The 26,815-nt window shown below is 36.8% G+C and overlaps 3 protein-coding genes across 4 annotated transcripts; 1 reads left to right on the forward strand and 2 right to left on the reverse strand.

Annotated features, from left to right (window-relative positions):
* Positions 1–291: 291 nt before the first annotated feature.
* mvk (mevalonate kinase) lies at positions 292–16,549 on the reverse strand. Of its 2 annotated transcripts, none has more exons than XM_079814205.1 (10): positions 16,196–16,549; positions 14,581–14,728; positions 14,268–14,406; positions 11,995–12,147; positions 10,852–10,955; positions 10,707–10,752; positions 10,478–10,568; positions 9,354–9,473; positions 8,477–8,630; positions 292–835 (listed from the first exon to the last, which is right to left on the reverse strand). In XM_079814205.1, the coding sequence occupies exons 1-10, from the start codon at positions 16,271–16,273 to the stop codon at positions 684–686; spliced, it is 1,185 nt and encodes a 394-aa protein (XP_079670331.1). In that variant the 5' UTR covers positions 16,274–16,549; the 3' UTR covers positions 292–683. The 2 variants fall into 2 exon arrangements, with proteins under 2 accessions (XP_079670331.1, XP_079670330.1); XM_079814204.1 differs by having other exon boundaries at positions 14,268–14,409; positions 16,196–16,544.
* A 115-nt stretch (positions 16,550–16,664) lies between these two features.
* mmab (metabolism of cobalamin associated B) lies at positions 16,665–19,614 on the forward strand. The gene is made up of 9 exons (XM_079816310.1): positions 16,665–16,861; positions 16,988–17,049; positions 17,221–17,314; positions 17,398–17,455; positions 17,748–17,820; positions 17,945–18,042; positions 18,401–18,465; positions 18,559–18,618; positions 18,699–19,614. The coding sequence occupies exons 1-9, from the start codon at positions 16,758–16,760 to the stop codon at positions 18,781–18,783; spliced, it is 699 nt and encodes a 232-aa protein (XP_079672436.1). The 5' UTR covers positions 16,665–16,757; the 3' UTR covers positions 18,784–19,614.
* Positions 19,615–19,916: 302 nt separating this feature from the next.
* aldh3b4 (aldehyde dehydrogenase 3 family, member B4) lies at positions 19,917–26,458 on the reverse strand (the record flags this gene model as incomplete). Its single annotated transcript, XM_079815824.1, has 10 exons — positions 26,311–26,458; positions 25,693–25,888; positions 24,873–24,983; positions 23,642–23,762; positions 23,475–23,560; positions 23,299–23,380; positions 21,473–21,862; positions 20,411–20,577; positions 20,212–20,311; positions 19,917–20,116 (listed from the first exon to the last, which is right to left on the reverse strand). The coding sequence occupies exons 1-10, from the start codon at positions 26,361–26,363 to the stop codon at positions 19,917–19,919; spliced, it is 1,506 nt and encodes a 501-aa protein (XP_079671950.1). The 5' UTR covers positions 26,364–26,458.
* Positions 26,459–26,815: the final 357 nt, after the last annotated feature.

Genomic DNA, 26,815 nt, shown 5'->3' on the forward strand with positions numbered 1-26,815 from the left:
TCGACAGCCAAATGCATCCTCGCATCCACTACTTGGCTTCAAACCGTTCCGGTGCAAAATATTCTGACAAAGAGCAAATAACTGAAAAGTAATTACTTTGGGTTTAGTGACAGTAATACAACAGCTGTACACAGTCCAAAATGCTCCAAGCTGTGCTAGTTCTGGTCGGAAATGTGATCCGCGTTGAGAAACATTTTGGCAAATGAGATGATCCTACTACATTTGCTGGGAATAGACAGACAGGCCAGGAAAGGATAATCTTGTGCAGCTTTTTATGGATTTTTTTTTTTTGAATTTATTAAATATTATTTATAAATTAATGTAATTCATATTTATTTGAAACATATATTATTTGCATTCCATACACACTGTCTAAAATCGACGGTATTAAATCCACGTCTTACACTCTGATGCCATCTAGTGGCACATAATTATTTTTGATGTGTGAAAAATAACATTCACAATGCATAAGCACTCTGAATGTAGTAATAATAATACTACACAGTATTTCTTAATTCAACAGACAATAAGCGTATGTTTTATATAATTTCCCAATTTTCAATATAACATTTCCCAAGTATTATGAAATACATTTGTCGAACCCAGATCCAGAGTAACAGCAGCGATGAGCATTTGTGCCAATGATAACAACGAAGCATAAAGTAGAATGTTTCCTTTGGGTCTCAGTAGCTGTTGAGGATCTTCAGTATGTCCTGACTGAGTGCAGCCGGTGAGTGCTGCTGTACCCCAGGAGCTCCAATACTGGTCTCCCAGCAGTCAAAGCCACAAGACTTTAACTCCTCAACGGTGCTCTGAATCACTGATGCATCCGTCTCTGCAAACAAAGACGACAAAAACATACCCATTAACACCAAGACCTAGACAAATTACTTTCTTAAAAACCAAACGCTCCACGGAGTTTAAGCTAAATTGTGTAAATGTGTAATTTAATATAATAAAATTATAACAATATAATTGCAACATAACATAATATAATTATAATAACATAACATAACATAACATACATAACATAAGTACAAAATGCATGATTTTTAATAGAAATCTACCACATGTTAAAAATATGCCTAAAATGTCCTTCACTGGATGGCTCGAAGATCGATTATGTTGAATGCTACAAATATCTTGGTATCTGGCTCGATAGCAAGTTGTCATTTGAAACTCATATAAATGTATTGCTTAGAAAGGTTAAATCACGTGTTAGTTTTCTTTTTCATAATAAATCTTCTTTCACATACACTTCAAAACAAGTTTTGGTTAAAATGACAGTGCTTCCAATTTTGGATTATGGTGATGTAGTTTACAGGTCAGCTTCAAAAACTCTCCTTCAAAAAATGGATGTTATTTATCACGCTGCAATTGGCTTTGTGACTGGAGCTTCATTTGACACTCACCATTGCCATTTGTATTCTTTATTAAATTGGTCTTCTCTTCAGTCTCGTAGACAAATTCATTGGTTTCTGTTCATTTATAAAACTCTTATCGGGAAAACAGCGTTATATTTACAGTCACTTTTTAATATTCATAATACTAGTCGTAATCTGCGCTCTAGCAAATGTATTAATTTATGCATACCTAAAGTCCATACCTCCTTTGGTCGTTGTTCTTTTCAGTTTTCTGCTGCAGATGATTCCAATCATATGCAGCAACACTTTAAAACTCAGCTCATTTATCTCACTCTCCTCTTTTAAGAATTCAATTTGGTCAATAGTACAAGATCACTGTACTTGTTTTTAGTTATTAGTTTGCTTTATATGTTATTGTTTATTGTTGTGTTATTTGTATTCTTATTATTATGTTATTATTGTATTGCACTTGCTTTTTAAGCTGCCTCTTGGCCAGGTCATCATTGTAAATGAGAACTTGTTCTCAACTGACTTACCTAGTTAAATAAATAAATTATAAATAAATGATAACATAAGAAATTAATACTTTTATTCAGCAAGGATGCATTAAATTGATCAAAAGTGACAGCATTTATAGTACATTTATAATGTTACAAAAGAAATGCTGTTCTTTGGAACTGCCTAATCATTAAAAAAAATATCTGAAAAAAAATGTTTCATGGTTTCCACAAAAATATTAAGCAGCCCAACTTTCAGCATTGATAATAATAAGAAATGTTTCTTGAGCACCAAAATCAGCATATTAAAATGATTTCTGAAGGATCATGTGACACTGAAGACTGGAGTAACGGCTGCTGAAAATTCAGTTTGTATTACAGTTAAATATATTACAAAAAACGTTTTAAATTGTAATAAGATTTCACAATATTACTGTTTTTATTGTATTTTTGATCAAGTAAATGCAGCCTTGGTGTACAGTGTGCATAAAAAACTTAACTATGAAATATTGTTCAGAATTGAAATATTATATTATATGGAGGATTGGATTCACACTTGCATGAACAGCACAACTCAACACGTAAGGAGAAAAAGAATAACAAGCTTAGTTTGTATGAAAATAGATTTTTGTGTGCCTCATGTCTTTGTAACATTGTTCCTGGTGAAATACAACTTTTTTCCCCAGTTGTTTGTGTCAGAAGCACTGACCATATGCAGGTGGTCTGACAATCTGCCAAACCCTCAAACATGAAACCCAAGATTCAGTGTGTGTATGTGCGTCACCAGGTGGCTGATAATGCCCCTCTACTGTTTTAGAAAATTAAACTGGGTGTAATTTTACGTGCTTGACACAAAAACAGACCTCTTTGCCATGTCAAGTGGAGGAAAAATTAAATGTCTTTTTTGACAAGTATGAGCCAAACTTTGGCTTAAAGTGCCCCTATTATGCCATTTTAAAGGTTCTTAAATTTGTTTTGGAGGTCTGGAAAAATAGATTTACATGCATCCAGGGTCAAAAAACACTTTAATCAGTGAATACTGCTATGCGTACCCTGGTGTGCACCAAACAAGCTAAATGAACTCTGGTGCAGTTCAAATGAAATATGAATGCAACACAGACCAAAGACATGTAAACGAACCAAAACGGGAAGATGAGACCCTAAAAAGAACAGAATGCTCACGCATGCCTGTTTTTTCTCATCATAGTTGAGATGTTGCACATCACAGTTTGGTACAGGCGTCAGAGGTTCTGGTTGCCTGTACCGAACTGTGATGGGTAAACTCGCAACTATGACGTGAAAAAAACAGGCCTGCGTGAGCATTCTGAACTTAAGTTTGTTTGGAAGTGGACCGAGACCTATCTTTTCAGCAGTCACGATCCGCTTGTTTGTAACAAAATATGGCCCACATTGACCTTTATATGGATGCCGTAACTCTAAATTCTAAGTTTAATATTCAAACAATTACAGAAAATGAAGTAGATAACAATCTCTAAATTAAAAAATTCTAAAGCAAGGGATGTGTTTGGATTTGATACCAATCTTCTGAAGCTTTTTAAATCTTGTATTTTGGTGCCTGTGACCCATCTTATTAATTTGTCAATTACGCAGGCAGTCGTTCCCTTGAGTTGGAAGGTTGCAAATGTCATACCAATATATAAATCGGGTGATAAACTAGACCCTGCTAATTATCGACCTATCAGCATACTTCCTATCTTTTCTAAGATAGCAGAGAAGTGGGTCGCCAACTCTATCATTGCACATCTTAATGATTCCAATCCGGGTCTGCACCCTATGCAATTTGGATTCCGATCTCTTCACTCAACTGAAACGGCTATTTGTGTTTTTGTCGAGAAGGTGAAGTTCTATTTAGATAAAAACAGTTACGTTGCTGCTGTTTTTGTTGATCTTAAGCGTGCGTTTGATACTGTGAATCACTTAAAGCTTTTGTCTAGACTGTTAACATTTGGCTTTAGTAATCAAACAGTTAAATGGATACAGTCTTATTTATCAGATAGAAAACAATGTGTGCAAATAAAGAATTGTAAGTCACCCTATCTTCAATATACACAGGGTGTTCCTCAGGGATCAATTTTAGGACCTCTGCTATTTTCACTGTATGTGAATAGTTTGCCCAATGTATGCAAAAATGTTGATACGATTATGTATGCTGATGATACGGTCATTTTTACACATGCCAAAAGTGCTGAGGATGCTGCCCATCAGCTTTCATTCGCTTTAAATGATTTGCAAAAATGGCTGAATGATTCATGCTTGTGTCTTAATGTTAAAAAGACTGTATCAATGTTTTTTAGTAAACCTAAAACAACTGTGGCCACAGTAAAAGTTTGCTTGGGTGGACAAGAATTAACTAATGTTGAGGAATTTAGGTATCTAGGAGTTCTGATAGACTCGAAATTATCTTTTAAAAAACATATCAAAAAAGTTGTGAATACTGTAAATGTTAATTTACGGAACTTTAAACAAATTCGTACCTCATTAACAGATACAGCAGCGATTACGTTCTTGCACTCTATGATACTGGCTCATATTGAATACTGTATCACAAGTTGGGCTTATACTAGTCATGCTGCTATCGGGCCAATTGAGGTATGCTATAAAAGAGCATTGAAAATATTAGATAAGAAGCCTTCATCATATCATCATTGTAATATTTTAGATAAATATAAGTTTTTAAATTTTGCGAATTTCAAATTATTTAAATCAGCCTGTTTAATCTATAAAGTCATACATGGTTTGGCGCCTCTACCATTGAGTGATTTTATTAAACAAAAGTCTATCAGTGATGTCGGGTCTCGAGTGACTAGAGCCAATATGAGAGGTGACTGTGTTTTGGCGCTTAGGCGGACATCCTTTTCCCAGAACGCTCTATCATATCAGGGGGTGAACTTTTGGAATAGTATCCCTCAGTCAGTTAGGGAAAGCACAAGTTGGCCTATTTTTAGGAATTGTTTAAAAGTGTGGTTGAGGGACACACAAATATGTGAGCATGTTTGGTAATCATTAGTATATATACCAGATGTAAAATAGAGTTAGTGTTTTATAAAAATAAAGGGGATAGAACTATTGGTGTGATATGGGTTGTGTAATAGGAGTTAGTATAGCATGGATATAGTGTATTATGGACTTGTGTGTTGTGATCACTGTTATTGTCCTTGCTTCACTGTGTATAGCCTGTGCATAGTGTGTCTATATGTAGTTATGTGTATTTATGTGTAACATCTACCTGTTTGGGGGTCTGCAGATGGAAATTAGCCTTTGGCTATAATCTGGCATATTTACATTTGTGAAAAATGTTCATTAATATGTATTGTCCCTTTTGTCTTTTTTTTTTCTACAAATAAAATAAAAATAGTAAATAAAAAGACCAATCTTGTCAGCAAATCAAATGAAGAAAAGGACTTTACCTTAGAAATCTCAATTCAGCCTTCATCATACCTTAACAAGGCATGCCTAGAAATGACAATGTCACATACTCAAGCTGCTAGGCTAACAACATCACATCATAAACTTTGCCCGGCTTCTTCCTGCATTGTGTCTCCTCTTTATTGGAGGCTGTTTCTGAGGGTTCTAAGATCCTGATTAAAATTCAATGCGTTAGTGGCTTCAGGCATAAACAAAGAGTGTGGCCCAGTCTGACAGCTGCTGTGTCAAGTTGTTAGCTTTGTCAGACAAGAGTGACAAGCAAGATTTACCTCACAAATCACGTTAAACAGTCACGCAGTCAGCAGGGTGCCACCCTCATGGAGATTTTTCAAACAATATGCAGCAATCAGACTGATTAACCACAGGAAGCATATAAAAAAAATATACACCGTAGGGATCCATGAAGACATTTTATACAAAAACAACAAAGATTGGTACAATTATAATAAATCAGGTGTCATCATAATTGACAGAAGGTTATCTAGTTGTTTACACAAATGCATCACAAAGCCCTAGCAGTGTTGGGGGTAATACAATACAAGTAACTTAATCAAATTACTTTTTTTCAAGTAACTAGTAGTAATGTAATGCATTACTCTTACATTTACAGCAAAACATCCAAGTTACTTATTTAAATAAGTAATGCAAGTTACATTGTTTTCCCGTTTATTGACTGACACCTCTCCTGTCCCCATGTTGAGAGAAATCGTGAGTAAGTGCAGAGGTGTTGCATGTGCAGTTTAAACATGATGGTTACTGTTAGCCTGACGTTGTCATACTCAATTCTAGACAGAATATGAGTCTGATACTGCTCCATTGGGCTGTGCCAGGAAAGCCAGGAAAGACCTCAATTGGATAGACAACTACAACCAATCAGAGCAACGTAGCGACGCATAACGTTAGCTGTCAAATGTCAACAGAACTCAACTGCACACAGCCAAGTCTGCGGTTTTCCCGCGGGCTGTTTTTCCATGTCCGTGGGTTGAAGCGACCCCGATTATGTGATATTTAGACCCAGGAACCCAGGCAACCCTGCCAAAAAAACACATATTTTACCCCCCAAACGCCATATTTTCCGGAGAACCGATTTTGCTAAATCTGTCAGCGAATGAAAAATCGGGGCTAAAATTGTGCCGTGTGAAAACACTGCTGAAACATGTAAACTAGGGCTGCATCGACGCGTCGACGTCATCGATGACGTCGACTACGAAAATACGCCGACATGCGTGAAATGCGTTGACGCGTCGGCGTCACATTATTTACTAGAATTTTATCTACAATAATGGCGGCTTCTGCTCCCGGGCATAGTGAAAATGATCATTTATCATATAAAGCCAGACCGTGACATTCAAAAGTGTGGGAGTACTTTAAACAGAAGCTGAATAAAACTGTGCTTTGTTCGCTCTGTAACGGCGGTTTCACACTGCACGCGGTGGCAGAGCAGAAGCTGTGCGTGTGGAGAGCGGGAGCCCGTTGGGCTTTCACACTGCCAGTGTTCGTCTCGCGCAGCTGAACCATGGCGCGTGTATTGCAAATACAGACGAATCTTGTCCATTCGATCACATTTTCCGGTGTTCTTCTCCGACCACAGTACGTCTCGTGCTTTTATTTATTATGGGCAGCATATATCTGCTGCAAATGTGACCGGGTTCCCCTCTGTCCCAAACACATATGCATAATAACATGCTGTATATAGGTAGTTTACATGATTAAAGTAACATTAAAGTTAAGATATGCCTCTAGCTTTAATCATTTAAATGTGTCTTTGAAGTTTGGGCAAAAACTTCTGGCAGCTTTAGTCGTTGTTTATGCACATGTAGGCTGTATCTTCAAAATAGACGACTAGTTATACATTAAAACTATGCTGAAAGCTCCTGTATGTGAACGTTTTGCAGATAAATACAAGTGCATTTTTGTTTACTATTGACACAAATCAATAAGTAAATAATACTCAACTATTATAGTAAACAACTTTTCCTAATTAGGCCTACTCTGTATACATTTTATGATGAATAGTATCATTATACATAATGTTTAAAAAGCTTCTTGTGTACATATATTTCATTATAAAATGGCTTAAGTACACTACCCTTCCTGAAATACAATTAATATTGTCATCATTCATTGATTTCATGTTAAAATAATATACAAATGCACTACCCTCTTTGAAATACAATAATCAGTAAAAAAAGAATAATCAGATTAATCCGGAAAAATAATCGTTAGATTAGTCGACAGAAAAAAATAATCGTTAGTTGCAGCTCTAATGTAAACTGAGACAGCTGAAAAGTTAGCTTGAGCTGCGCCCTCTACTGTACCGGCGTGAATTGGCATTTCTTTCTGCCTGAGGCTAATTCATTCATCTTTTGGTGTAAAAGGGCTTTTAAATTTGCCAACAATAGAACTTTTTTGTAGTTGTTGTAGTTGTTGTTGAAAAACAAAAAACAAACAAGGTAGCCTAGCCCAGTTGAGAAAAGTAAGTAACGCAAAATAACTAAAGCCGGGTGCACACTGCACAATTTTGGCCACGATTTGGCCATCTGAGACAAATTTTGCAAATCCTAAAAGATTCCTCTGATCCTAGGCTAAAATCTGCAGTCTTTGATCGTTAGTTTGACATGTTCACCGGCAGCCGATTAATGACTGTTGCGATCAAATTTGACCTCAGACGAAATTCTGGCAGTGTCAGAAGATTTGGCACAATCCTGCAGTGTGACTTCTCCTACGACGACCATCAAATTATCTTCGTTTTTCAAGACAAACCATGACCAAAATGAGCGCTTGAGATTTCTTTGCAGCCACCATTTCAATCCGTGTGTAATGCAGCTCAATGTCACTGAACGTGTCATTGATTGATGATATAAAACTCCAGACTAGTTTTCTTGCATGCGCGCACCTTGACTATCGTACAGTCTGACATTAATGACAACTTAGATCTTACAGTGTGACATGGCTTACAGCGGGGATCATGTTCGTGCAGTCTGACAAGGAACAATCGTGAAGGACTATTATAAATCGCACCGTGTACTGTGCACCCAGCCTAAGTAAAACAACTAGGTACTTTTTAGGAAGTAACGTTATATTATAATGCATTACATTAAGGCATAGATTTTTTCATGGACAAGCAGCAAAATCTTTTTTCTGTTATTCTGGTGCGTGTATTGGTACCTGGTCGTAGGAGAGTGATTCCACAGCCTCCTCCTCCTGCCCCGGTCAGTTTGCTGTGCAGCCCCCTGGCCAGAGTGACCCTACACAGTGTGTCCAGAGATGAGTGACCCACACCCATCACATTCAGGTGGTGCTGGTTTATATCAATCAGCTCCTGATGACAAGACACACAGAGAAAAGTCTAAAAAGGATCAATAAAAATTCATCCGTCCATCAGGGCTTTCTCTGAATAAAATTTTTCAGAGGAAACAGAGGAACAGGATAAAGATTCAAACTTGCATCACTCTTGTGCCCTACTCAAATCACTGTGTAAATGCGCAAACTGCTGGGCTATGTGTCCAACAACACAATAGCATCTTTGCTCTTGTATAATGTAACAAGGTTTGCAGGAATACAGTAATATACTGGTCGTTCACTACACAACATTTTTTGTTTGTTGCAAATGTGATAGATATGAGTCAGATTGTACTATATGACCCCAGAGACATCTTGGGTTAAAGCAAAGGCATTAATTTATGTCAGACTTCATGACTAGATGATTCATGTCTAGTGCTACACAGTAGCACTGCTACAGCACTGCTACATGTCTAGTGTTTTCAACACTAATAATACTAAATATTTTTGAGCACCAAATCATTCAAAAAAATTTACCAATCCCAAAAGTTTTAACTGTATTAAATCACAAAAGCAACTGCATATTTTGCATATTTTTCCTATCATGAAAGAAATCTTTACGATTGCCCAAATTTGTCTCAGACAGAAAAAAAGTGGCAAAAATTTAAAAAAAAAAAAGTGTCTGGCACAAATAATAATATACGTACATCTATTAATAAATGCATATTTCCTTCTTTATGAAGGAAAAGCTGTGTGATTGTACCTCCAGTATGTTGTAGTGCTCAGCTGAAGGACCGTGTGCAGCAAGCTCTGTGAGAGTCTGTTCACAGGTGCAGGACACGGCGCTGACGGACTCCAGAACTGGCTTCATTACGGAGGGAAACTGTAAAACAACACAGTGCAGAGGACTAAAAGGACAGAAAAGTGCTGCACAAACACAGGTGAGGGAACAACATTATTCATTAAAAAAAAATTAGCAGCTTAATCTTGTCACAGTAAAAGATAATTATAATGGTCATCCATCCTTAGTCAAGCAGAATATCCCCATACAACTGCAATTCAAACTCTTGCTGTTTGGAAATAATAGTCAAATGTGTTGACATCGGCATTCTCTAATAACCAATGAAGGCGTAATTAGTTGACCAATGAAATCGACTGTGGGGTTTGCGCTTAACTGGTTTGGGGTTAAAAATATCATGCAGTTTTGCTAGCTGCCATTAAATTAGCAGACTAAGTTGAATAATAGTGAATTTATGCCACCTAGTAGGCTGGAGTTTAAAGTACTGGCTGGCACACAACAACAAAAAATCAATGGCATCTGCTCTTAGGTGATTCACTAAGTGTCAAGTTGAAGCATGATGTCCTGCCATCGTGCTGAAATCATTCAACCAGATATTCTACAAACTATCTCCTTTTGTGTTCTGCAGAAGTAAGACATGCAGTTTGGAATGACATGAGGGTGGGTCATGATGATTCATTTTTGGGTCAACCATACCTTTCAAACAAATTCTGAAAAAGGGTGGAAATGGCTGAGTAAAACTAAATTACGCTTGTTCATGGCTTATTCCTTTGACTTATAATGCCACAAAGGTGTAGTAGAATATGACCCCTTTCAAACCTGTCCTGACTCTTTACTCTTTTCCACCCTAATAATACCAGAATTCCTCTTCGCCAATCAGGATATGCCAGCAGTGAGGCTACCTGCTGCCGTTGTCAGGGTAACAGAGCACAGGAGCGTTGGCAGAGTGTTTCATTTGGAGCTCTTATAAAAGGCACTCAGCACTGGGCCCCTGGAGTGTTCCTCCCTCATACAACACCGGCCATTATGCTAATGAAAGGGCACAGGAATAAAAATATGGAAGGGGGCTGGGGGGAGCCATTTACTACCTTGTTAATTTTGTCCTTCACTCCAGAAACAAGCACTTTGGTGCTACGTGGTACTTTGGTATTAGTGAGAAGGATCCTCAGAATGGGGACCCTGGGGAGGAAATGAACCCAATAACACACCATTCAAGTTGGTTCTGTAATTTCACTGAAACAACTTTTTATATACTTTATAAAATAACAGTAACTTAAAAAATATATTGAGATACAATTTTGTAGAGTAATATTTTACCTGCTTAGTGGAGTTATATTACCAGCATGGTATCTTAAAAAGCCACCTGTTATAGAACGCATAAAGTGAAGTAGCACAAAAAAATACATCAAATGAAGAAGATTCATGAATGCGTAAGACAGCAGACACAGGCTGAGAGTCATACCCCATGTGCCCACAGCATTATCCACCCCTGAAGGGGTACCATGGATGATCTTCTCGCCCATGAACGCCCACCTGTTAATCAGCTCCATCTCATCTTTACACCACCTACAACACAAACAGAACATTTTCAGTTAACAGGTTTCTTGCTGCTAATGAGTAATGACCTTAAAAAAAGTAAAATATGGTCAATGGTTAGCAAAAATAACTATATTGTGATATATATCGTTATCGTGAAATAAAATTACTCATATCGTGATATAAGATTTTGGTCATATCGCCCACCCCTAATATTATATATATTTTTTTTTTTACTAATTAATACTTTTATTCAGCAAGGATGCATTAAATTGATCAAAATTATCAGTAAAGACATTTATAATGCTACAAAAGTTTCCACAGAAACATTAAGCAAACTTCTAGCAAACTAATGGCTTCTGAAAATTCAGCTTTGCCATCACAAGAATAAATTGCATTTTAAAATATATTAAAATATATTGGCCCGGTTTCACAGACAGGGCTTAGACTAAGCCAGGATTAAGCCTTAGTTTAATTAGGGCATTTAAGTAGCTTTTATAAACGTGCCTTGGAAAAAAACATTACTGCTGTGCATCAAGAGACAAAACAATGGCACTGACATATTTTAAGATGCGTCAGTGGAAGTTGCTTTCAGCTAATACAGCTCAAACATGCTTGTTAAAACGGGGGGGTTGAGTAGGAAGATGACAGGAAAAATTATGGAGGTGATCATCTGCAGAAATACTGAGCACGACCAGAGGAGCAATTCTCAAATGTACCCCTTTATCCTTTTATTTTCTATTTCAAACCACACATTTTAAATACCTGGATGGATTTTCGAGAGGGCAGAGGAAGGACAAGAACTTTGGAATTCTAAAAGTTAATATCTCTGCTCCTTGGTTACTTAATCTATCATCTGATTCAGATGATCAGATATATACATTTTTCAAGGTGTGGTGTAGCCTTATCACTAATCATCGGGGCTGGTAACAAAAAGGTTGCAGGTTGTTTCAGGGGGACACTCCCTGTAATAAATGAATACTTAAAAGTTACTTTTTAAGAGTTAAAAGTAAATTAAACAATCCTTACCTACATAAAAACCCCATAATTCATTGCAATGAAGTGTTACCTGGCTGACTCCTGCTGTGATGTAAGAGCCGATATAGTCCCTCTGGCAGACAGCAGAGCGGCAGACAGGCAAACACTATAGGCGGCACTGGAGCCTAAACCAGCTCCTGTGGGCAACTCTGACCACACAGACACTGTGATACTGGCCAGAGCTCTAGAAAAAAAAACAGTAACAGTGTTCATATGAAGCTTTCAAATATTTGCAGATTTAAAGTTCCCCTATTATGCTATCTTAAAGGTCCCATTTTTCGTGTTTTTTTGAAGCTTTGATTGTGTTTACAGTGTGCAATATAACATGTGTTCATGTTTCGTGTGTAAAAAAACACAGTATTTTTCACACAATTTACTTATCTGTATACTGCTGTTTTCACTGTCCTCAAAACGGCTTGAAAGATTTCCCCAAGTAGGGCTCGCTGCAGCCTGCGGTGGATATCCAACTCCGCCCACATCCAAGTGTGACGTCAGAACTCCCGCCCTGCAGCTAATTTCATTGGTTACAGTTACGGGTAGGTTTAGAGATCAGTGTTTGGTGTAGGCAATCAGTACTTAATTCGTTACAGTGACGGGTAGGTTAAGGGAAAAGAGTTTGGTGTAGGCAATCAGTACTTAATTCGTTACAGTGACGGTTAGGTTTAGGGAAAAGAGTTTGGTGTAGGCAATCAGTACTTAATTCGTTACGGTGACGGGTAGGTTTAGGGAAAAGAGTTTGGTGTAGGCAATCAGTACTTAATTCGTTACAGTGACGGGTAGGTTTAGGGATCAGTGTTTGGTGTAGAGGCAGTCTCTACTGTGATTGATATGACCAATAAAATCTTAAAAATCGGCTGCAGGGCGGCATTGGCCTGGCCTCTGACGTCACACTTGGATGTGGGCCGGGTTGGACATCCACCGCAGGCTGCAGCGAGCCCCTTCTCGATTTCCCTGTTCTATGAAGTCCCTCCTTCAGAAATACGTAACGAGTTCTGATTGTGCCAGCGGTTCCCGTGTTGTGATTCGACAGCAGCTTAGCGCATGCAGAGCGCATGTTACCGGAAAGGTCACGCCTCTCACCATAACGGGGATGCATGCGCTCAATGATCTCTAAGTACAGTGTCCCTGGGAAAGCCAAACAAAGGTGACTTGACTCCGGGATGAAAATAACAGCGTCTCGACGACATGGCGACAAACAAACTATACAAACGCAACCGAACGCAACACTTCCTCTTATCCACGCGGGAGCAACAAGACCACGCCCCCTTTTTCGCGTACTCTTGTGGGCGGAGGTTAGTCGACAAACTGCTCTACTGACGTAATTAAAGCAGGAAATACCAGGATGTAGTCCCAACCGGCCGTTCACTGTAGGCTTTGAAAGTGAACTTCTGTTAAATAAAATATCTCGCTTGGCATTGAACTTTGAGCTTTATAATTTTACAGGTATTATATATGCTCTAACAGCAACATTACACACTAACTAAAGTTTGAAAAATGGGATCACGCAGAACAGGACCTTTAAAGTTTCCTAATTTTGTTTTTGAAGGTCTCCAACAATAGGTTTATATGCATCCAAGGTCAAAAAACACTTTGATTTCCACATAATTTACAATTAAAGCATCATCTCTTTTCTGAAATGGTTTTATCAAGGATTCAATCTCTCTAAACCCCTCCTTCCTGAGAGCCTACTCTGCTCTGATTGGTCAGATGGCCCAGTCAATTGTGATTGGTCTACCATTTACAGTGCATGTCGGAAACTAAATGCCCATTACATAATTTTAGCTTAGGAGGCTTGCATTTTAGCTTAGGAGGCTTCCTCAGCACTTGTACACAGCGATACGAACTGACAGCGATGGCGTCGGTTTTACCATACTGGATTTGCTATCTTACCGGAGAAAAGTGTGTCTTCTTATCATGTAACTAACATGAACCAAACTTTTCTAGGCCTCAGCTACAACTAAAATGTTTGAGGGCAGGTCAAAGTAGATGTTGTTCGCAGGCAGCCAATAAAGACCATAGATAAGTATTAGAATCAGAATCAAAATTAGCTTTATATGCCAAGTGTGCGCAAAAACACAAGAAAAATTGTTATGCAGATTATGCACATTTTTTAAAAACCTATATATAGGCAGTTCAGAATCTGTTCTTTCTTCTTTGAGAGACAACTACATTTTTCGTGCACTTAGATCTTTGAATCATTGCAGACCTTTACATTCACAAACAGATATATTACACTTTACATGAAAGATAGCATAATAGGGCACTTTAATCAATGATGCAGAGAGTTTAAGAGAGTGTTCTTACTCTGCAAAAACAGTCAGGTACATGTAGAGGAAAGCCAACACTGCCATGCTTCTTGTGTCGGTGGAATCATCTGAAATGCCTGTGAATTCACGTAGTCTCTTCAAAAGATCTGCGTCAAGTTCCTTCAGGTCCCCCTGCTCTGCTGAAACAATAAACAGTCACAGAAACACAGGCCAGAAATGATTGCTTTCTGACACTGCATTATTACAACTTCAATGAACAGACAAGGAATATACAGGAGAAAATAATGAGAGTTTTCATTTTTGGGTGAACTATTTTTTTTAATAAAAAACAAATATCTATCTCCTCTCACCTTTACACCCAGCCAGAAGTGGCTGCAGTGCAGTTATTTCCCAGGACAGAAAAGTGTCAATATTGGGGAGGTTAATGCGCACTTCACCGGATGACGTGGACTGCAGCCGCAGGTATGTGCGCAAATTCAAACTCACAGCCAAAGCAACCTGTTTAAGATTGATCAAGAACAGAAGAGGGACTTTAAAGGTGCTGTATGTAAGAATGACAGCTAGTGGTTGAAATGGGTACTGCAGTCCAGATTTTAAAATATTGTTTGCCCCGCCCCCTCCTCCACAGACCCCGACTTTTTAGGCTTTTTAGGTCAGGTAGAATCTGCGACCAATGACCCGCTTTGTTCGCTGGCTTCCATGGCAGCAATACGCTGTGTTTTCCACCCTGGCAACCCGGGTGTCGAATACTATTGGGTAAACTGGCAGCGTGCATTATCACACAGAACAAAACAAAAACAGACACTCCTATTTCAAAGCAGAATAACTGGCTGTAGCATTGTTTTTCAGAGAAATGAGTATGTGAATTCAGCATGTTTCCTAAATATCTGCAAAAATATTTTGGTATTTTTATGCTTTAGTACAGTCAAAAAATTACATACAGCATCTATAAAGGGATAGTTCACCCAAAAATAAAAAAACACAAAAGTAGATATTTTAAAGAATGTTGGTAACCAGTTGACAGTAGCCATTGACTTCCATAGTACTTTTTTTCCTACTATGGAAGTCAATGGCTACTGTCAACTGTCTGGTTACCAACATTCTTCAAAATATATTATTTTGTGTTCAACTGAAGAAAGAAACTCATACAGGTTAGGATCAACACAAGGGTGAGAAAGTGATGGCAAAATTAAAATTGTAGGTCAACTATCCCTTTAAATTTAGTTTTCCAACAGTACATTGGACAGAATAAAGATGCATGATCTCAATAATCTCATCTTTGACTCTGAACATTATTAACCGTAAAATCAACACTGCAACAGTTGTTATTGAATAATACGCAAAATATTGGTTAAAAAAAACATAACAGTAGCTGATACTCTATGCATATTAAATGTTACAGCTTGCTAAAAATGTACTGCCACTACTACTTATCAAAGTTACTGCCAACTGACACCTTAACACTTTGTGTGAAATTAAAATGTCAAATGTAGTCATTTTTAAAGTTAGTATTCGAACTGAAATACATTAAACTGTAATTGTAATAACATTTCACAATATTTTAGTGACTTGAAAATTATTACATCGCCTCAAAATATTAAAATATATATTATTACAGTTTTGTAGCTAAATGGAATAACTATAAATATTAAAACTATACACTACATAAAAATTACATATTTATAAAAATACATACAAATAAAAAATATATTCACATAATGAAACCCAAATGCAATAAATAACAAAGGGACAACTGCAAATGATTTCCAGGACCATAAAACACATCAGCTTTGCATTTGTGCAGTTTTAAACAAAATATCCTTCAGTTTTATAACAAAATATATAACTTTTAGCATTAGATTTGTCTAAACCAATGACTTCCTAAAACACTTTAATGAAGGAAAAGGGACATATCAACAATTAAAAGACGTCAATGTTTTGGGTCTCTGATGATTGAACACCCACCTTTCCGTGCACGACAGAATGCTCACCGTGGAGAATAACTTTCCCTGGTGCCGAAACGAAGAACTCTCTGGTTTTCATCCTGAATAGAAGAGCTTGCGTCAAACTTCTGAATTCGCAAGATATTTCCCTAGAAAATGTATCAGTATATGCTGACCAAAGCAATAAAACCTTGCTAAAATCTCATATTTGTGCTCATCGACCGAGCTGAATTCAACGCACTATTCTTGTATCAGATAAAAAATAACAGTTTAGCTAAAATAACCGAGAAATCCTAAGGTAAAGTGTCATACACAGTAACCCATCACTTCGGCTCGTCCATTGCCAAACGCGTGAAACTCCGCTTCAGTCTGAACCAATCAGGATTGAGCTCTCACATCGCTGACTCTAAACCCGCCTATCAGGATGAAGCTCTCATAGTCACCGACTCTCAAAACACCAATCGAAATTCGCACCACCTCGCGTCATAGGTTGCGTGATAGAACGTCCGTCTACGGGCAGCATAAGCCGTCAAACGGTCAATAGTAAACACAGAAGCGCGTTTAGAAATGTTTTAGCGTTTACAATGTTATCTTTCGTGACCAGGTCCACGGGTCTTCGCCGTGCCCTTCGTTTAGGGACACGTATGAGCACAAAGCAGATGCAGGCTGTGTGTGGGGATGAAAGAAGGTAAAAGGACTGTTGCAGCTTTGAAGCCCATATCACATGTGTTTCAGGCTAATGTAGCCAAACACTACAGTGAAGAATCAGTTCAGATACTTTGTATGTCACTAAAGTTTTTCTCACTTTTCCAAGGTATGCCAGCACATCTGAAGAAAACAGAATTCCCAAAATATACACAAAAACTGGAGATAAAGGTTATTTCATTTTATGCTATACTACATACATGATTATTCGTGCTGGCAGCCTATATATTGGGATTTTGAAATGATCAACATTATATATTTACCTCAAATTTACAAATGATGGTACTGGGTGCTAGAGTTGCATGTCAAACTGAAAGCCTTTTCAATGTCTCACCTCATTAGGTTTTTCCAGTACCTTCACAGGTGAGAGGAGACCAAAGGAGGATCTTATATTTGATGCTTTGGGAACAACGGATGAATTATCCTCAGCAATCGGGTAATGGATAGAGTTAATGTGGCATAATGTGTGGGTCAAATGACTTTAAAATGCTTTTCAACAATAAAACATCTGATTTTCAGGTTAGCAAGAGAATTTTGCATTGACAGTGGCCATTCATTCACAGATCAGCTGGAGAAGGTCTGTTTCTCTCTGATGTTTAATGAGGAGTAATGAATTTTAACTACAGTGTACCTGAAATTATTTGGACACTTAAGCCACTCTTTAAATGCATGAAGGCATCTGCGAATCGATTATGCTAGGCCCTTCCACAGAATTAATTCCACTTTTGCAATTACGTTGAACAAACTGTTATTAAGTTGATTTTAGTGGCTGTCAGTTGACCTCAGATTTAAAATGTTTTCAAATAAATGGCACATGGATTGCATTTTTGGGTGTCATAAGTGTCCACATATTTCTCTTGTCTGTACAGATCCAGTGTGTACTACAGGACGTAGGATCAAATATCGCCACTCCACGATCCTCAGCTAGAGACAGTCACATCCGTAAGCTCTAAGCAGAACCAAAGGATGTTTTTATTTTATTTTATATCCAAATGCATTCAAGTATTTAATTGCATAGATCAGCAGTAAAATATGATCCTTATTCTTATGTTCCTGTTCCAAACAGAGAAAACAAAGTTCAGCTCTCAAGCTGTGATTGAGTTGGAGAGGTGGATTGATTCGTTGACTGAGGAGCTGCCTCCACTCACCAACTTCATACTTCCTGTATGTATGTTCCAGAAATATGTATGCTTACATAATCTCCAGAGTTGAATGTCAATTAGACACAAGATTGGAAATTGCAATTGTTGTCTGATTTGGGTTGTTAAAGTCACCATGAAAACAAAAATGGACAATTCTTATTTTTATGTAATTCATGTGCCCTCGTAATCTATAATCAAATGAACTTCCCCTCCCTTTTGTAACAACATCAAAGTCCTACCATACACGGATTTACGTCACAATAGGGAAGAAAAGACTATCACCACTTATGTTTCATGCTGACTTTAATGACATGTTGATGACAGTTAATATTGTAAGTAAGGTGATTACTGAGCAATTTAATCTCATTCTCGATTTGCAGTCAGGAGGGAAAAGCAGCGCAGCTTTACATGTAGCCAGAGTAGTGTGTCGACGGGCTGAACGCTGGTCAGTCTCACATACACGTGCACGCAAACAATATTCTCAGTTCCACTTGTGTTACCTTACAGCTGTGTCAGTATCAAATGTTGTCTATTACAGTGTTGCCCCTATTGTCCGTTCGGGTGAGACAGATCCTGAAGTTGCCAGATATCTGAACAGGTATGAACATATTCAATTATCCTTGTCATTATAAATTATATATCTTTAAAAAGTATACATTATACTTTTTGCTTCCACAGATTGAGTGACTACTTGTTCACTGTGGCTAGATATGCTGCAATGAAAGAGGGCAATGCAGAAACCATCTACAAAAGACCTGAATAGGGGAGGAAGAAAACATCTCAGTTTCTCATCTAAAATTTCAACCATGTTCCTCTTGTCTCAAAAATAGATATATAAATACAAAAACACTGATCTGGCTTTTTGTCCCAGAGTATTCTTTATGAAGTTTTGAGAAGCCTAACAATAAACATGCAGGAAAATTTCTAACATTCTGCAATCATATTCTGATGAAGTTTGTAGTATATCATGATCTCATAGTTTAACTTTATGTAAAATTTTAATTTTATATATGCTGTATGTATTACTTAGATTAACTACTGTGGTAAAATTGTTTTATTACCATCTGTAGCCTGAAAATGATGTTGATTTTATGATATAAATATAAAAATACATCAAAGTTTAAAATGAGTAAGTCTTGCATTTTACTTCATTTATACATTTTGCTACATTTGTTTTTGAAAGGAGCTCACCAAGGCTGCCTTTGTTTGATCAAAAATACAGTTAAAAAAACCCTAAAAAAAAACCCCGTAATATTGTGAAATATTACGATTTAAAACAACCCTTTTTATTTTATTATATTTTAAAACGTAATTTATTCCTGTGGTGATGGTAATAATACATTTTCAGCATCATTACTCAAGTCTTCAGAGTCGCATGATCCTTCAGAAATCATTCTAATAAGATGATTTGCTGCTCAAGAATACTTTCTTATGATCAATGTTGAAAACAGTTGAGTTGCTTGTATTGTTGTGGAAACTGTAATACATTTAGATGAGAAAGTAAAATAATTTACAATGTTACAAAATATTTCTGTCACTTTTGATCAATTTAATGCATCCTTGATGAATAAAGGTATTAATTTCTTTTTATATATATATATATATATATATATCCCATGAATTAATAACTTGCATTATTGTAATATTCTCATTTGAAAGTCACTTTGGATAAAAGTATCTGCTAAATTAATAAATAGAAGCATAAATGTGCCGTTTACTCCAAGAGGACTGTCCCTGCATAGTTGTACAGAAGAGTTCTATAGGACGGAATCAATGAACATTCCCATGTTTTAATACATATGTTTAAAAATGGTTTCATATTAAAGGATTAAAGACACTTTCCCACAGCGAGGGTAAAAGGGCATTTGATATGTGTCCTCTCTGCAGCAGTGGCTCTTACAGAATAGTGCACCAACCCTGACTCCTCAGATTCAGAGAGCTGGCCAGGCTGACCAAGGACAGGTTGCGGTCCTCATAAGGTGGATAACGCAAGTATGTCATGCACTCAATCCGGGTGGTTCGCAGAAGGCAGGACTTCTTATGAGAGAATGCATCAAAACTGTAGTGACCATGATAGGAGCCCATTCCACTGGCACCTGTCAATGAAATCCTGAATGTTACACTTTAGCAAATAGTGTTTGCACATCCTGATTTCTTTACATGCTGTAATCAGATCAAATGAGAGCCTCACCAACTCCTCCAAATGGCAATCCCACCATCACACTCTGTAAGACGCTGTCATTCAAACAGAAACTTCCGCTGGATGTTTCATTCATTATCTTGGAAATCACCTTTGAATAAGAGTGAGAGAGTAAATGCATGTGTTTATGAGTAACATATACATAATTTTAAATGTAGCTATTCCCATATGTTTTGGGGGAAGTATTTACCTTGTCATTACTGGAGTAAGCATACACACATAGTGGTTTCTCTCTGGAATTGATGAAGGCCACAGCTTCATTTGCATCCTGGACCGTCAGTATGGGAAGAATGGGTCCAAAAACATCCTGCTGCATGATTGGATCAGACTCCACGACCTCCGTCAGAATAGTTGGTGCTTCAGTTTGAAATATCAGAAAAGACAATAATTTCAATAATTATGCCTTTTAGGCAATTTTTTTTTCAAAGGTTTGCCAAAGTAGTCCTGAGCCCATGTGGTGATATCGCTTATAGATGAATGACGATTCTTGATGCAGTGCCGTCTGAGGGATCGGAGATCACGGTTGTTCAGCTTAGGCTTGCGCCCTTGTCCTTTACGCACTGAAATTCCTCCAGATTCCTTGAATCTTTTAATTATGTTATGTACTGTTGAATGTGAAATATCCAAATCTCTTCCTATCTTTCTTTGAGGAACATTGTTTTTAAACATTTCAATAATTTTCTCACGTATTTGTTGGCAAACTGGCGATCCTCGGCCCATCTTTGCTCCTAAAGGATTAGACCTTTCTTGGATGCTGCTTTTGTACCAAATCATAATTACAATCACCTGTTGACATCACCTGTTTCAAATCACATCAATATTTAACCATTTTACCTCATTACTAGCCCTAAATTGCTCCTGTCCCAACTTTTTTTGAAATGTGTTGCAGGTCTGAATGACAGGAAAGGATGCATATTTACAAATGACATGAAGTTGACCAGACAAAACATGAAATATTTTGTGTTCATATTGTCTGCAATGAAATACAAGTCAAAGTAAATTTAGAATTCACTTCTTTCTTTTTTTTTTGCGTTTTCCATACTGTCCCAACTTTTTCTGATTTGGAGTTGTAAAATGGTTTATGATTATTCCAGTCTATGTTTATATACAGTATGTTCATAAAGGGCATCTGAATCATAGCAAACATACATTTTAATGTCTAAAAATAGTCTGAAATCAAACATTACCATGTTGGATTTAATTAGCATTTCAATAAAATAATGTCTGGCAATGCCACACTGCTTCCACTCACCAATGTACCTCTCCATCTCATTCACCTGACCTCCTATAAACACCTTTCCAGATCTGCACAGCTGGTCTTTGGCCTTGTTGAAGTTCTCCTCATTCACTATCCTGCCGAAGCTCCTGGACTCGCGTGGATCGGTCCCATAGAACTGCTGGAGCGCGCAGCGGAGGGCCTGCAGGAGGTTTTCTTTGGCATCTGCATGGCACAGGATGTAGTCAGGTGCCACAGAACTTTGGCCAGCATTATGGAATCGCGCCCAGGTAATGCGACGAGCTGTGGTGTTGATGTCACATTGACTGTCAACATAACAAGGGTTTTTACCACTCAGTACCAGAGTCACGCGGGCCAGCGTGCGAGCAGCAGCTTGAGCCACTTTAATCCCATTTTCTTTATCGCCTGAAAGAAAACAGAATTAAAGCCGTTAGTACAAAAGACTTTTGACACAGAAATCTCACAAATACATAAATCCATAAAGTTGCAGCACTTTGAGCCCTGAGAAGTGTGTGTTTTAAAATTAAAGACTGTTAAAGGCTTTAAAGATCATCATAGTTTTGTGACTTTTAATTTGTTTTGAGGATAATACTGTAATCCTAAAAGTTGACAAAATGTTTTAACAGACATACTTAAAATGTATACACATATTTCATACTATATACACTACCTTTCAAATGTTTGGGGTCAGTACGATTTTAATTTTAAATAAATTAATACATTTAGTCAACAAGGATGCATGAAATTGATCAAAAGTGACTTTTATTTTAAAAAAGAAATTCTTATTTCTTATTTAGTATTTTTGTCTTGTTTCTAGTTTAATATAAATAAAAAAAATCTTGAATCAAGATGCTTTTACTAAATAAGTAAAATAGAAAAAAATAAGTGTTTTTGCTTGAAACAAGCTAAATTATCTGCCAATGGGGTAAAAAAAAAAAAATCTTGTTTGTGTTTGAAATCTTGTTTCTTGTTTCTGTCCCAAACAGAAATAAGATTATTTTTCTTACCCAATTGGCAGATAATTTTGCATGTTTCAAGCCAAAACACTTGATTTTTATTTTATTTTTTGTGACCCTAAATCACAAAACCAGTCATACGGGTCACATTTTTGAAATTGAGATTCATACAACATCTGAAAGCTAAATAAATAAGCTTTAGGACAATATCTGGCCGAGATACAACTATTTGAAAATCTGGAATCAGAGGGTGCAAAACAATCTAAATAAATATATAAAGAAAATTAGTTGTCCAAATGAAAACTTTATAAACGCATATTACTAATAATAATAAAAATCTATATATATTTACTGTAGGAAATTTACAAAGTATCTTCATGGAACATGCATGATCTTTACTTAATATCCTAATGATTTTTGGCATAAAAGAAAAATTTATAATTTTGACCCATACAATGTATATACAATGTCTGGCTATTGCCAGATATATAGCCGTGTGACTTAGGACTTGTTTTGTGGTCAAGGGTCACAATTTAGCTTGTTTTAAGGAAAAACTCACTTCCCCCAGAAAACAAGAAAAATATCTTGTCATTTTACTTATCTAGTAAAAGCATCTTGATTTAAGAATTTTTTGGTATCTGGACTGGAAACAAGACAAAAATACTAAGTAAGAAAAGCATAGTTTGCTGTGTATATTACTAGTAAAAAATACTATTTCAAAAATGCTGTTCTTTTAAACTTTCTATTCATCCTGAAAAAATTAAGCCACACAATTGTTTTCAATTGATCATAATAAGAAATGTTTCTTGAGCACCAAATCAGCATATCAGAATGATTTCTGAAGGATCACGTGACACTGGAGTAATAGCTGCTGAAAATCCTTACCGGAGAAGAAAACATGATCAAATTTAAGGTCTATCATTTCTGGAATGTCGTGTGCTGCTACTACAACAGAGTGAAAGCATTCCTGAAAATGAAGCACATGTGAAACAATTAGAAAGAACCAGGATATTAAGACTGCTGTACTGATGGACTCAAAGAAGTAATGCTGTTTTACTCACATTGTCCAGGTAAGCTGGTATGAGTCTGTGCAGAAGCTCAGCTGTATGAGTGCAGGTTTCTGATGGGCTTATAATCACACAGTTACCTTTAAAAAAAACAACTATAAATGATGGTGTTTCAAACTGTTTTCTCATCATCAATAAGCACGGCAATGAACCAAACTTACCAGCTGCAATGGCACCTACTAAAGGTACCAGACAGAGCTGGAGAGGACTGGTCCAGTTCCCAATGATCAATACCACACCCAGTGGCTCATTTACCACTAGGCATTCATCAAACGCTGTCGCCTGGGAATACAGACATAGTTGACCTCTCAGTAGAAAATGGAAAAAAAAAAAAGATGTGTGTAAATGTTCAGAAAAACACTCTAATGCAGTGGTTCTCAACCTTTTCGGCTTTGGCCACATTGCCCAACACAATATCCAATAGAACCTCATAAACGGAATGTTCTGCTTTAATTATGATAAAGCTGCTTGTTTTTAAACATTTTTAATTAACAGAAACTGGGAGTATCTAAACATTTAATAAACCAAAATTATTAACTTTCAGAAGTTGCAAGTACTGTATATATTCTTCAAAAACAATATATATATTTTTTTTTACATTTTATTAGTATTTTTACATTTCAATAAAAATTAAACCTTGTTTCTTAGAATTGTAACTATGTTATAGATTATGTGAAAATAAATGAAATCATCCTGAGGCCCCCTGTTTGAGAACCACTGCTCTAATATTATGAGGTAAAAAAAACTAGTCTTGTAGAAATAATAGTATTAAATTTACTGTAAAACACTGTAAAAGAAATTGTGCCATTTTACCACAAGGCAAGCAAATGTGGATCAACATCCTTGTTGACCTTGAAACAACATTTCTATCAAAAAAATTAGAATTTAGGGTTCAGTTAGGGTATTGGCTATTGGGTCATCCTATACTCTTAAAAATAAAGGTTCCTCATTCCGTTCAAAGAATCTTTCCATTCCACAAAAGGTTCTTTATAGTGGATAAAAAAATGGGTCCTAATCACTGAAAGGTTTGAGTAACCAAAAATTGTTCTTCTAAGCCTAAGGCATGGCTGCGAAAACCCCTCTTTGGAACTTTTATTTATGCAGTGTCACTTTGGTGCATTGTTGTTGGTTCAGAGGAGTGAAATGGTTGACAACATGAAGCATAAAAAAGCATCACCAGGTTTTACAATCATCATCATTTGACTGCTTGGCACATGTTTATAAAGGCAAATACTAATAGCTTGCAAATCTTGTGACAGAGAACACCAGCTATGGTCTTCGTCATAAGCTACTTTGGCAAGCTGAGAGAAAACACAATGTGAGGCTTTGTGTTTTAGGGAATGAACACGTGTGTTTGTCAAGCGTCTGTTTCAGTCACTTCTCAGTTTATACCCAGTTGCGTTCTATGCGTTGCGGCTCCATCCATTTCTTCAAATTGCTGATGGTGTGAAGAGCCTCACTTTTGACTATCATCAGCTCTGACATCACCGTTTCAAAGCGAGGCTATATGAGAAAGATCACAAAGAATGTTTTATTCCACCAAAATTTGCTTTAGCTGCCACAGGATACATCTCAATGCTTTGCAACTTTTACCAAATTACTCATTTATTTTGTTTTTCTGATGGAAATTAAGCAAATTCATATTTAGTAAGGGTTCGAATTGAGGGTTTAAAAAAAAAAAGAAAAGAAATTAACACTTTCAAGGATGGATTCAATTGTGCATTAAAGTGACAGTAAATACTTTTAGATTGTTACAAAAACTATTTCAAATAAATGCTGTTCTTTTGAAGTTTCTATTCATGAATGAATTCTGAAAAATAAAATGTATCACCGTTTCCGCAAATATGGAGTTCATAAAATTCCGCTTTGCTACCACTGGAATAAGTGGCATTTTATAATATATTAAAATAAAACAGAGTAATAATATTTCACAACATTACAGTTTTACTATATTTTTAATCAAGTAAATTCAGCTTTGGTGAGCACAATACTTGAATCTAGCATATGGCAGTTGTAGTGTTTAAATGTGCTTAAATGCCACAGATTGTTTAAAAAAAAAAACAGTAATAAGGATCCATCATAGTTTTACGTGTGCTTACTGTTATCTCCACCACACAAGTTAAACCAGGCTACAATGCAAAAACTAAAGTCATATAAATCGTTTGATAATTAGTTCATCCGACTTATTTGTACGAAACTCTTGTTATATTACCTTATGCACATCCCTTCCAAGAGCATCTACAAAGTCACACTCGTGGTCCATCAACATGCGCACCAAAGCCTCCAGCTGGGCCAGTCTGAATATGTCCTGGGCTGTTCGTCCAGCCCTGAAAGCTGCTCTGGCTCTCTTCAGGACCTGTGAACATGCTGCTACTCCACTCTTCAGACACACATCCTCAATCCTTGTCCTGAAATACAAAAAAAATTTCCTGTATTTTTAATCAAATAAATGCAGATTGTATCAACCCCAACTTGCAATAAAGCAGTCATTTTATCACAACTCTCATTAACAATCAGTCTGAAATTCAACACATTTTTCTTAAGCTTTAGGTATTACTCATAGGTTCTGTTTAAAAATAAAAATGACAAAATATCAAAGAAAATCTGAGCAAATGTAAATGGGTGTAAATTGTTGTATTATTTTACTCACAAATACAGTGTATATAATACATTTTTGGGATTTTTTATTTAATGGGTGAAAAAGGCAGTAAACTATATTTTAAAAAATGTAAGCTAGGTGACACCAGCATCCTTTTCCATTTAAACGCATCAATTAAAAACTATATATACTATATACTATATATACTATATATACTATATAAATACTAACCTCCGCAGGGCTTTGAACCACCTGGTTGGAGAAGGACTTGGCGGGGAGCTCATGGTTCTTCAGTTTTAAAAATATCAGCACATCACATCCAGCAGTGCACCATGGGTGAGCAGAACTTCAGCCTCCAGCAGTGCTCTACACACAGACTGAGAGAAAACTGAAAGGCATCATAAGTTAATGCAAAAGAGCTTAGAACAGGGGGTGTTATACAAACAGATTTACCCGCAACACTCACAGTTAACATGTGACTGCTACATTTACTTTAAGGACTCAGTTTCATACATTTTGTCCCTGCATTATACAGTAACATGCTCTGTTGGTACAACAAAGAGAATACATCACACATTTTCTTTATATATTTAATATGGAGCAGAGTTAGGGTCAAGACCAGACCCTCCAAGACCATCCAACCAATGGAAGACTCCTCAAGACCCAGATCAGGATGGTCGAAGAACCAGAAAAAAAAAAATAGCTGGATTTTTTTGTTCTACAAAGCCATGAAATT

This window comes from Gobio gobio (assembly GCF_949357685.1).
Source record: "Gobio gobio genome assembly, chromosome: 4".
Lineage (NCBI taxonomy): Eukaryota > Metazoa > Chordata > Actinopteri > Cypriniformes > Gobionidae > Gobio > Gobio gobio.